Source organism: Struthio camelus, chromosome 11 (genome assembly GCF_040807025.1).
Source record: "Struthio camelus isolate bStrCam1 chromosome 11, bStrCam1.hap1, whole genome shotgun sequence".
NCBI classification, from domain to species: Eukaryota; Metazoa; Chordata; class Aves; order Struthioniformes; family Struthionidae; genus Struthio; species Struthio camelus.
This window is the reverse complement of record NC_090952.1, coordinates 6,346,499-6,359,254: the sequence shown is the minus strand read 5'-3', so window position 1 is coordinate 6,359,254 and position 12,756 is coordinate 6,346,499. Positions and strand designations below refer to the sequence as shown.

Genomic DNA, 12,756 nt, shown 5'->3' with positions numbered 1-12,756 from the left:
CACTGTGACACGGCGGGGGTGTGCTGCGGTGACAGGCTGTGCACGCCCTGCTGTGACAGCGGTTTTGTAGGTGCCGCTGTGACACGGTGAGTGCTCCTGTGACACGTGTGTGCCCTTCTGCAAGATGGCGTGCCTGTGCTGCTGTGACGTTCGGGTGATCCTATGACACCGTGTGCCACGGTCACCCTGTATGTGTGCTGCTGGCACAAGGTGACACTGGCACTGTGACAGTGTTTGTGTGCTGCTGTCGAACCACGTGCCACTAGCACCTCCTGTGCATGCTGCTGGCACACCGTGTGTGCCACTGTCACCTCGTGTGTGTGCTGCTGTAACCCCACTGCATGTTACACCATGTGTGTCACTGTCACCATGCGTGCGTGCTGCTGTCACCCTGTGTGCCGCTGTCACCCTGTGGGTCTACTGCTGTAGCCCTGTATGCATGCCACTGTCATACCATGTGTGCCACTGTCACCCTGTGCCCATTCTGCTGGCAGCCTCGTGCCACTGTCACCGCATGTGTCCTGTTGTCACTGCTTGTGTCACTGTCACCTGGTGTGTGTGCAGCTGGCACACCATGTACCACAATGATGCTGTTTCTGTGCTGCTGTCACCCCATGTGCCACTGGCCCCTCATGCAAATGCTGCTGTCACAGTGTGCCGCTGTCACCGCATGTGTGTGCTGCTGTAACCACCCTGCAGGCCAGTGTCACACTGTGTGCCGCTGTCACCTCATGTGTGTGCTGCTGTAACCACCCTGCATGCCACTGTCACACTATGTGTGCCCCTGTCACCCCATGTGTGTGCTGCTGTAGCCCTGTGTGCATGCCACTGTCACCCTGTGTGCTGCTGTCACCCCGTGTGTGTACTGTTGTCACCCCTAAGCCCCTGTCACCTCCCCCCCCCACAGGCAGGGAACAGCATCAGCCAGCACTGGGCTGAGGAGGAGGAGGAGGAGGAGGAGGAGGAGGAGGAGGAGGAGGAGGAGGAGGGAACCTGTCCTCGCGGTGGGCCAGGGCGAGACCTGCGCAGGAGGGTCCAAGTCAGCCCAGCTGGAGCGCTGCGGGCAAAGCGCCCTGCTCCGAGCGTGGGGGAAATAGCATTTTTCCCCACCTCTGTTTTGTGTGAGCGCCCCTCGCCCTTTTCTAAGTGATGTATCGCACCTGCCCAAATTCAATTTTGGCCACTGGCCGCTTGGGATTTCTGGCGAGCGATTTCTGCTCCGTTTAAAGTGCAGGCTCAAATAAAAAGAGTCTCGGTGGATAAATACCCATGACCAAAGACGAGGACAGCAGCAGCAGAGTGCCTTCCACTACATGCCTTTTTCACCGAAAAATTTGATTCGGGAACAGCAGAAACAACTGACTCTCCGCTCATCTGAACCACCTCCGGTCAAGACCCAGTATTAGTAGCATTTGCATGCTTTACTCTTGTTTTAAGGTTCAGCCACGGTAAAAGTCAAGTAATTTTGCCTTGCCTATATTTTTGCATCGTTGTAGGTCAGGCGTAACCGCTATCCCACACGATTAAAAATTCACCTTTTTTTCAGCAAAGACAAAATCTATGAGAAGCTGAGGCAGTGATGAGGACGCTGGAGAAGCGGTCGGGATCAATTGCATCCACATTAAACGCAGGGTGGAATTAAATGAACGGCAATACCGCCCCCTCCCTCACTCACCGACAGGGAAATGCCTCTCAGGAACTCAAAATAAAACCATATAAAATGTTTTTTAGCCTAAAATAAGTAAATAGCAGTAAGAGGGTTTGCTTTGCACAGCTGTTTGCATTAGCTGGAAGGTTTGGGCTGTTACGTCCGTGTTAAATGTAACAAGAGATACATCTCAGAAATTAAAAAGGACTGGAATACACTATTCTCCGTTGTACTACTTTCTGTTCCCTATTTTACCACTTTATTTCTTTTTTTTGTTTTTTTTTTGCCATTTTATCATATTCCCCACTGTACCATTTCCACTCCCTATTTTACGTTCCTTCTGCCGGTGCTGATTTAAGAGACACAACAACCTACCTCGTCCCTGTTGTGACCGGTGAGCTGGCTGCAACGTCCTGCCACCGCATGACGCGGGGCTCCAGATCGGTAACCCTAAAGCAGCTCTGCGCCCACCGCGCGCCCAGCGCCCGTGCATGTCTCCTGGAGCCACCCTGGGGACTGCAGGAGGGTCCCCGCAGCCATGGCTGATGGCCACAGCAGGTCACAGGGGAGGACAGGAGGGCCTGCTTTGGGGATGAAAGGACTTCACTCCTGCTTCGGGGAAAAGGAGGGTCGTTTCGGGGACAGGAGGACTTGCTATGGGGACAAAAGGGCTCGCTCCTGCTTTGGGGACAGGAGGGTCACTTTGGGGGGGACAAGAGGGCTCACTCCTGCTTTTGGGACAGGGGGGTCCCTCTGCTTTGGAAGGACACCTAGTGGCATTAGTGGGGTAAGAGCAAAGGACCGGCACGGAGTGGTAGCATTCGCACATTAATTCCCCACAGAGCAGATACGCCTTTGTCCTCCGACAGACCAGCATTCGTCAAACTGGGACTTCTTGTTACTGTGTTTTAAAGCACCTTAATCATTTCATAGCACCTTCTAGTGCTCCAAATTTGCGAACGAGGGAAGGAAGGGACACTACGCAACTAAAGCAGAGCACTGATTTTAACCGAGTCGTTGAACAGAATACGCATGCAACACGACTACGGTACCCTGGTTTATTCTTCCACATCATTTCACTCTGCATCTGCAAAACACCTCCCTAGACAGTTGTAGCTGTCCTCATTAGGAGGACGCCCTGTCATCTTACCCCAGGAAGAAAGTCACAGCCACACGATTCGGCGGGCTCTTGAGAAAAGCTAAGAGAAACGTTCATGCGTTTAACTTGGTTTCCTAGTACTGACCAGCACTGCATGACAGCTTGTGTTCAGTCAACGCTGTACTTTCTTCGGGGTGAAAACTGTGTCCTTGCTTTTTCCCAGCACGCTGGGAGAAATACAGTAGCAGCACAAGCGGTCGAAGCCTCCGGGGAGAGTCGGCCCTATGATTCTGAACGTGGTAAGCGGAGTCTTGCAAGTCTTGTTTGTCCTTAGATAGCTAACTAATGGCCCAACTTCTTCACAATGTATTAGGTTTTTAATGATGTACTACAGGTTGTTACTGGAAACTCTCAACCAGTTCATCATCAGCTTTTTAACTTTTTCCCTAAAACTTTCTTCCAAGGCAAACAGCTTTCCAGCCTCTGTGGCGACCTGAGGGCTATTTTATCTGCTTTATCCTAATCATCTTAATTTGCAAAGGGATTATCAAAAGTACGTCCCAGTGCGAGGGGCCGGCGGGTGCGCGGGCAAGAGCTGGGGGTCGCAGAGGGGGGCTGCAAGCAAACAGATGACTCCGTGCGGAGCCAGATGGTGCCTAAGAGCTGCTGCAAGTCCACGGATTAGCTGTCACGTCAAGCGCCGAGATGAATAGCATGAATGAGAAATGCGCACGCTAGGCCGAGAGCTGAAATATTAAACCAGCTCATCAGCAGTCAGACGGGCCCGATGCACCCCGCCTCCACTTTGCTCGGCAGCTCCAGAGGCTGCGTTGCCAGAGGAGAGGAAGCAAACGGCAGCAGTCGCCCATGGCCTTGGCGGGCGGACGCTTCGTGCCCTCGGTCGGGGCAGGTGAGGCAAGGCAGGAGGTTTCCTCAGGCTTCAGCAGTCCCCAGCAGGACACGAGGAGGTCACGTCCGTCCCAACACAGGTTGCTCACAATGAACTTAGGGAACCACCAAAGCCAAGACGCGCGCAGGATGGGGATGTCCCAGAGGACCTGCGTGGCTTATGCAGCCGGGACTCAGGGGACTGGGCAGCAAGCTCCACCACGCACCTCCGAGGACAAGAGATTTCAAAAGCTGCTGTTAAATGCCCTCGAGTACCGTTCCCCTCATCAAAACGTTGCTAGTATCACTCAGCTCCCCTGGATAATCAGGGGTTGGAGATGCATGATGCCAGCGCCTGAGGCCAAGTGCTCGCTGCACCACCTCCTGCCACCGCTCCCCTATCTTTGCTCTGGTTTTGTTCTCGAATAAAGCAGAGAGACCAGCATTCTCCTCTCAGGGGCATTAGGAGGCCTAACGAAAGATATGGCAAGAGCAGAGCGTTAACGCCGGCTCCAAAGGGCCCGGCTAGCTCCACGCCACAGGCAAAACCTCCCGCAACTTCTTTCAAAACGTTTCCCCAGATTGGAGTCGAACCGCTGTGAATGAGAAGTTCAAGCTGAAAATGTCTTTAAATAAATAAACGAATAGATGAAATCCTTTCTCAGATATCCTGTATTGCCTGTCGGGCAACGAAAGTGAAGGAGTAACTTCTCTCTGGTGTGCAGCCTGCTGTTTGGAGCCAGAGACACTGCTGAAAACTGCTCCCCATCATGAAGCTCCCATTAATTAATAAACATGTGCAGCTGTTATTAGAACCACCAGCTGCTACTTGTTTAGCACAATTACCCTGAAAATGAAATTTTTCATCCATTCAAATATTAACAAATTATATTTCCATTCAGGCTGTCAGCTCAAATCCATCCCAGGTCAGCAGGGATTGGAAGTCATTAGCTCCTCAAGCCTGTTCAGCAGCCCATGGGCGAGGAGGGGAGGTAGCCCAGTCCCTTCCCTATCAGGGAACTGACCCATCACAACCCCCACCCCGAAAGAGCTCTCCAGATGAATCAGTGCTCTGGATGATGATCACAAGGTGAAGGCTCAGGAGCCAGGAGGTGCTCCCTGCATACAGTCATGAAGTACGGGGCACCTTCTTATACGCGAGCATTTCCACCCCACAGGGAGGTAGCCAGCAATAAACTGGGCTGCGAGGAGGCAGTGTATATGCAGAGGAGGCAATTTCCTGACTTCTGAGCGCTGAAAACTGTAAGATTCAATATTTAACGTCCCTGTTTGATCTGGAAAAGATTAGAGAGTTGGGGCATTTTTGTTGGTCCTGGGTAGGATGGAGGTTTGCTCAGGAGGAAAGTCACATTTAAAAAGCTGCACCTACCCCTGTGCAACTCTAATCTCTTTCTGCATGGTTTTGGTAGTGGTCTAATGATAGCAGAATAAGCCCCAATTAGCAGGCATTTAAAATACTGCATGGAAGTACAGAGCGTAATGACTCCGTAGTATAACTAGCATAAGACTTGTCTGTCCCGAACTGGAGTAGAAGAGCCAGCGCAGGCTGTTATAAATAGCTCTAAATAGATGTAAGCCTAGCGTTCATGCTTAAAACAAACTTTACTGTTCTAGTGCTAGGTAATGGAATTAAAAGTAAAGACAAGCCTAGAGACAAATTGTTGCTGAATAAACAACGAGAAGGTTTCCAGGAGTAAGGTGTGCAGCAATGGGTTTCTCGCCATACATTGTGGGAGGGCCTTGATGTTCCCTCAGCAGGTCAGAATAGCAGCTGAAAGGATTTCTGTCTACCTCTCCAAATAAAACCGAGGATTTTTAGCCAAGGCCAAGGGTGAAGGAACACAAATCTAGTGGTCTGGATGCAACACAGCCTGGTCAGTGTATATTTGCACGTGTATTGGCAGTGCAGGAATCTGACGAGTCTTCATTGACTGTCTCCCAGATCTGCTGCCCTCCCAGTGCTGTCTCCTGCCCCTCTGATCTGGGACTGACCCTTCTGCAACAGCAGCAGCCCCAAGAAGGTGCTACCAGGGTTACGTGCAGCTGAGCACCAACGTTTTCCCAGAGCTACCCCTACCAGATGGTGTCAGGCCTCCTCCTCAGCGAAGATGCAGGCAGAGATTACACCCGACTTGCCAGAGACAGCAGCCTTCTGCTCCAGTTTTCTGCTTTCCTGCTAAACTGTCACCCAAGAAATGCACCCCTTCCACACGCAGCGTGTCTCCTCTCACTGCCCACAGCCGTGGCCGCCGCTGCCACCTGGAGCGGGAGCACCTCTGGCTCGGCCATAGGAAGGCCTGAGGTTGTTATTTTGGGAGATGTCTGCACAACGCAGAGCAAGCCTCAGGCTGCACGAACGTGAGCATGAGACAATGCAGGCCCCTCAGAGGGGCACCTCGCTGCTGCTCTGCACAGGCTCCTATCTACATATGTGCATTAGTGCTCACTTGATAATAAAATGAAGCTTCCCAGGATGTGGGAGACTGCAAAAATTCAGATGGAAACAAAGTATATAGCACCAGTCACGTTTATTGCCCTGACAGATCTACCAGAACAGGCAACATAAGCCTGAGTTATGGCTGTCACAGGACATCTAGGGTGTCTGCCCCAGACTCCAGCAAACATATCTCTGCTACTAACAGTATGCAGAAGGGCACTTTTCCTGCGTTGCCCCAGCAGCTGTTGATATTCACAGGGCACAAAACGTGCATTCAGGTATTTCTTCAGTTCCTCAACGTTGCTGGGGCTCAGCCCTGGTGGGGCAAGGAACATACGGGCGAGGGCTCCTGGGTACAAACAGACCGGGCAGGAGAATTATTTCCCGTGCCATTAATCCCACCCCTTGAGAAGAGGCTGCTTCATCTCATCAAGGGAAGATGAAGACCTATTAGATCACCGAGTCCCGTTCCACAGCCAACATACAATTGCTCCTTTCAGAGCAGTTTCTGAAGCTTTGTCCGGGCTAATTTCAAGTATTCCAAGCCGGGGGCCCTTAATGCTTCCCTCCGGAGATATCCGGCAGCCTAATAGATGCTGATTAATAGAACCCATAACCTTTGAAATAACAGTTAGATCAGAAGCCTATAAATAATGCAAAATGTGCCTGTTTTGCAAACAGCAATCTTACCCGAGCTGATGCCAAGACGACACTTTGCAAGAGACGTTCAATAACGGCTAGGAGCAAAGTTGCCCGAGTCTCACAGAAAACATCACTCTGGGAGGCTGAAGAGCATTTCTGCACGCCCTGAGCTCCCGAGGGCACCACGTGATGTGTTTGGACACATGCACAGCTTCTACTTGCCTCTATTTTATCAGTGGTTGCACCCGAGATACAATTACACTAGAGTAAACAAACGGCACGGGATATGGAATATATGCTGCTAAACCCTAAAGAGGGTCCAGAAGGTAACAGCCACACATGGGCTGAGCTGCAAAGGAGCAGCAGTGGCACTGCAGGGTTGTAAATCTAAGGCAAATCCCCCTCTCGACCCACTGAGGGTTCCCCTGTATCACAGCAATAGTCACGTTACAACACAGCGCTGAACGGCTAAGCTCGTTCTCCAAGATGAGCCACACAGTTTACTGCTCGCTCCAGTGATTTCACTACTTTTTCCTTCAACGCATTGAAAGGCAGCAGTAAAAATAATGAAAGAAAGCTAGGCTCAGCTCCCTGCTGTCACAGCATCAGTTATTAGGAGTAGAGTGAGGAACAGTACAAAACACTCAATCTGAGCTTACCCATTTGGCACTTTTTTAATCACTCATCATCCCCTGCAGGCGGGACCAGCAAGGCTATCTATTTACATTACTGTCTCCTCTGAGCTACAGCCTGTAATAGTGAACCTTGATTTATGAGACTAAGAAACACTGCCCCCACTGCAAGCACCAAAAAAGTGCAGTCTGGAGCTGCCCTGTCCACTGTGCTCGGGAGCACCAAAAGACTAAAATACATAAGCAGATGACACTGTCGTAGGGAGCCATGACAGGTTACAAGAACTTACCCCAGGGAACATCTATTCTAGCTGTGTTCTCCAGTCTTCTGCTTTTCCTTGAAAAAGCAGAGCCCAGGCAGCTCTCCTACAGCCTATCCCATTCGGAAAGGTCCTATTTTGACCCACACAACCACCACTCCTTGTTGCTTTTTCTACTGTGATTGCTAGGGGATGGGTCACAGTTAATTACAGGTTTGACCAGCGCTTTGCAAAACAGTCGGTTTTGCAGAAGCCCAGAAGAAAAAACGCTGCATGTTTGCCAAAGCCATGGAGTGAATCACAGGCAGAGCCACCCTGGGAACGCCTGTGCTCTCTCTCTGCCTTAAATCACAGAGTTCACTCTGCACGAGCCAGTCCCGGTAGGCTTTATGGAAGAGCAAAAGTCACTGCAGATAGGTTGTGCATGCTTTACTTGAAAAATTACTATTTTTCACACCTAGCACAGCAAACACGTTGTTCAGTGGGGTAATTCGAGATGTCCTGTGGGCAGAGGAGGTCACAGTTTGCAGACTGGCTCACAAACTTACACGAGGACAACATCAGTATATCTTCTATAAAGGTAAATACGAAGGTAGCCAAGTGGGAGCAATCCTGGTGCCTGTGTTCCTGCCCACAAGAGGCTATTTGAACAGCAACTAGTTCCCCTTGTGAGCAGTGAATAGAGGGGTCTGGCTCGGATCGAACGGCAGTGCCTTTGGGGAGCGCTCCCAAACCTTCGCTTCACTGAACTAGAGCAAACCTAGGTAGTTACGCTGCTGGCCAGAGTCCCGTTTCCAGCAAATACTGTGTCACTTCCAAATGATATTGGCTGGGCTTCCAGCCTTTTCCCTTATCAATTAAGTAGTATTTTACCAAACAGGTCACAATAGTTTAATAACAACAGTAGCATACATTTAAGAAAAACCCTGCACAATCAGAGGCACTCAGCTGAGAAAGGACCCTCTCCTCCTTTGCAACAACAAAAAATACTTGCGAGCGGAAAAAAATTATGTTTAAAAATGCAGCCAAAGACAACCTCCTTTTTGTCAGCAGAGAGGACACAGGCCACAGGGATGGAAATCCACCACCAGTGTGGGGGTTTATAAGAGGCGAGCTCTCAACAGGGCACACTGCTCCTCTGCCCTCCACCACCAAACCAGCCCGATCTGGCCACAGGCTCTGCTCACCAGGCTCAAAAACAGAGGAAGCACTTCCAAAGCCTTCCTGAAATGAGCCTTACATGCAGCTAAGGCCACACACACAGCAGGGAAAAATGTGCAGGTATGAAGCCCAGTTTTACCTCCTTGCTCTCTGGTTTTCCCCAAGAAGGGAGGAGGTAAAACCAGCCTTTTCTCCTCAAGCCCTGGCCATCAGGCCTTTTCTCAGTCCCTTCTCCAAACAATTAGTAACTACTACAGGTGTAAAGTTCTTCAGTGAAGAGGGTTTACAGCCAAACACTAGTTAAATCAGATCCTGTCCTACCATCACGCCAACACTTTTGGTGCAGAGCAGGAGCTGAGGTCTCTTCCATTTGCTTTCACCCTCCTGCCCTCTGCTCACTTCCTTTTCACACAGGCCGCCCCTTTTGGAGATACTTCTTAAGCCACAACCACTTTGTAACCGCTGATCAAATCAGGGCTGTTTTGCGCTGTGCTTGTGACTTCAGAGCAGCTTTTAATTCAGGTGCTCGATGCGGTTGCGTGGGAGCTCGAGCTGCGGCGCGGGCTTCCCCCTAGGGCTGGTGTCTGAGGTAGCTCCGCAGGACGGGTGGGATCTCCAGCTCGCCGACGGCTTGCGCGTGGCCAGCCAGCTTCAGAAGGCTTCTCACTGCCAGCCGGGACTGAGACATCAGGGATTTGGGATGAGCTGTGTAAGGAGAGGGAGGGGGAGGAAAAAAAAAAAAAAAAAAAAAGGATAGAAATCACTGCAGACTTTCAGTTCAGTTTCCCACTGAACCTTGAGGAGGTGTGGGAGAGGTTGGGCGCTGCGGCCGATTGCTCTACACGTTCAGCCCCAAGCTCAGCAGCATATATTCCAGGGGAGCTGGGCATATGTAAATGAAATCTTCCAACACTGTGCTAAACTAAGTGCAGTTTTTCTGGACTTAGGCAGTGCAAGAGAGGCAGCAGCACCAGAAAGGAAAGGAATGGAGAAGAGTCTTGTTGAAAAATAATATTTAACACAGTAGATTCATATTAAGTGAAAATACTGGGTTCTGATATGGAAAAACCCGCAGAGTCTATACCAGCGCCAATTGCAGAAGTGATACTCACAACATCATCTTTATAAACATCTAGATATTCATGAAAAGCAGCCCCTGAGATGAGTCCCACAAGGACAACAACGTAAATAAGTAGTGGCTGCACTGAGTCACATCAAAGATCCATAGTAAGGTAGCCGGTCTCCAGTTGCAGCCAATGGTTAGTAAGCAGACACTTAGGATATTTAGTGGGTATTAGAAACAGTCTCTTCTGTGATATTGTCTTCCAACTTCCAGCAATTTTTTGCAGAACTTTCCTAACCTAGAGGCTGTGCTCAGGCTAAGAGACTTAACGACCAGTGGTGAACCTATTCCCTGTGACCTTGCTACATCCTTTTCTTAATGTGTTCAGTATTGGAGCCTTTTTTTATTATTTATTTATCCTGAGGACAGCAATTATTGTGGGAGAGGGAGAAAGTTCAAAGTAACAGTGATAGTATTCAAGAGATTAAACCCGGAGAGGGAGACTCGTATACGCAAAGGAGTTCAGCCTTGTAAGGAAGCCTTACTCAGACCAATCTCCCTCTCACTGTTGGGAGGCAGAGGTAAAAGGAGGGGCAACCCGAACCAAATTTCACCCAAGCAGTCACAGAGGCGAAGACGGTGCTAATTCCCAGCCCTCCGGCCACACGCGCACGTTACCTCTCTCCCTCAGCAGCAGCTCCAGGCCTTCGCTGCTGGGCACAAGCTTTTCTCCCGCGACGTTTGGCAGGTACACGTTGGCTCCAAAGTCAATGAGCAGCTTGATGAATTCGCTCCCGCAGCCGTGTCTCAGGCAGATTTCGAGCAGGGTCTTGGGCTGCTTGATCCGTGCAATCATCTTCTCGTCTGTGCAGTTGTAATTGGGGTCGGCTCCGTAAAGCAGAAGCATCTTGAAGCACTCCAGGTGCCCGTAAACCGCAGCGAGGTACAGCGGGCCAGAGCAAGCTGCAGAATTGGCAGCCCACTCGGGCACCCGCGCCTTGACGTTGGTGTCCGCACCATGGTCCAGGAGCTCTTGCAGGATGCAGATGTCTCCGTCTCGAGCAGCGGTGAGCAGTGGAGAGCAGTTGTTGTAGATACTGCCGGAAGGACAGGCCCCCGCGTCGAGGAGCGCTTTAACACACTCCAGGTGACCGTTGCTCACGGCAGTGAACAGCGGCGTTTGCGCTTTCACATCTAGACTGTCCACGTCCGCTCCGTGGGCCAAGAGGACCTCTAAACTCCTTATGTGGCCCTTGGATGCGGCAAGGCGGAGGGGAGTGCTGGGTACGCCCCAGCCACTTCTGCTGTTGATAAATCTTTTGTATCTGTCTTGGCGCAAGAGTTTATCAAGAGTTTGATAGTCATCCTCAGATACTGCTTGGTTCAGCTCCTGGCTTTCTCCATTATCCTCTTCATCTTCTCTGGGCTGGAGCATGGAGAAAATTTTAGTTATATCCATTAGGCTCATTTTTTTGGTCTGTCTCCTAAGTACCACTTTCATTGTAAACTGTAAAGCACGAGATCTATGGAATGACAAGAAAAGAGGATTAGAACCTGCGTTCTCCGACACCAGCTCCGTCACCTTTTTTACAGTTTAAGGGAGATTCTCAAAATACACAGACGACATTCGATTACGGTATGTCTGACACAGATACCTCCCTGCCACCACAGGAGAGGAAATCCACACTCGGGAAGCTTTAAGACAAAGACCAAGGAGATTGCTCTAGCATGCACGGGGGCCGCCTCTCTCAAAAACGTTGCAATGAAGAACAAACACGAGCTGATACGTTTGAATTTGGTGTTGAAGTTCATATGCTGCATGGGTGAGCTCACCAACTTACTGTCTTTGTTTTTATTGTTAAGGCTTTAATGCTATGCTACTGCCCCCAGGGGTGGCAAAGGGTAGGGAATGAATTGTGGGATACTCGAACCCTGAGTCCAGGATAGGCCTGTGTGTCGCCACGGCTCCTTTAAACTAGACTTCTGAAAAGATTCTGTGCTCAACTGGTAAATGAGGCCACCGGTTTTCTCAAAACCCTCAGAAATCAGCCAGTCCAGCCGTTCCTCATGAGAGCTGTTAAGTGAAGCGCATGTCTGAAAATAGCAATATCAGCTCTGTTCTGCACTGGCCAACACTTCTGCAAAAGCCTGACCAATTACATCACATTAACAAATATTTTGGAAGCTACAGAAAATTCTGAAGACGACTTAGGAGCAGATTGTGTTGCTAACTTTTACTCCAGAGCAGGCAGGAACAAGCGCCTGATAACTTCTATGCCCTGCCATTTTTAAAGGGACCAGTTTGGATTTGATTTCAAAACGAAAGCTGAAGCTAGAGTAAGCCTAGCCTTTCACATCACGAATTTTTAGCATAAAACTTTCTGAAACTATGCAGACGTTCGAATTTAACAGCAGCAAACTCTCTCTCCTTTCTCCTGCCTCCTCCAGCCCCAAGAGCGAGGCTGGAAGAGTGACATTTCTTGCTGCGGGTGCACTGGACATGGGGAGGAAGAGGAGGAGATCGTGTGCTGGCTACACAGGGATTCTTGCTGCCTTCCCTCCCCGTTACAGCTCAAATTTCCTCCACAAGAGGTGATCGCTGCGGAGCTCTATCTCCTTCACGGCTCGCAGACGCCTCCTCAGATTCTGCCCTGGTTTCAGCATAGAAAGCAGCAGCACGAAGCAATTAGCCTCTTTCTGCAAACATGCCCCTAACGTTAACGAGACAGAGCCACGGGAGACACGTCCCACATCAGCCTTTGACTGCACGATGCGCTGCTAAGAAGGGTCTCCCATGCAAGGTCATCTCGGTAACTAAACTTTTTGATTAAGCAGATCAAACTCGATGTCAACTTGGGAAGGCAAAGCCCCACTGCACTTCAACCTGTTAAGCTAACCCAATCAA

The 12,756-nt window shown here is 50.2% G+C and overlaps 1 protein-coding gene across 1 annotated transcript; it reads right to left on the bottom strand.

The window, feature by feature from the left end:
- Positions 1 to 8,607: 8,607 nt before the first annotated feature.
- Positions 8,608 to 11,352, bottom strand: ASB12 (ankyrin repeat and SOCS box containing 12). Its single transcript, XM_009685413.2, has 2 exons — positions 10,530 to 11,352; positions 8,608 to 9,493 (listed from the first exon to the last, which is right to left on the bottom strand). Exons 1-2 carry the CDS (start codon positions 11,350 to 11,352, stop codon positions 9,360 to 9,362), a joined length of 957 nt encoding a protein of 318 aa, XP_009683708.1. The 3' UTR covers positions 8,608 to 9,359.
- Between the last annotated feature and the right edge of the window lie 1,404 nt (positions 11,353 to 12,756).

What these genes read in the sequence shown, in the direction of transcription:
- ASB12 (XM_009685413.2), bottom strand. Translation starts at nt 11,352, where the DNA reads ATGAAAGTGGTACTTAGGAGACAGACCAAAAAAATGAGCCTAATGGAT. An exon ending in GCTGCTGCTGAGGGAGAGAG is followed by an intron (nt 9,494 to 10,529) that starts GTAACGTGCGCG and finishes CTCCTTACACAG; the next exon opens with CTCATCCCAAATCCCTGATG.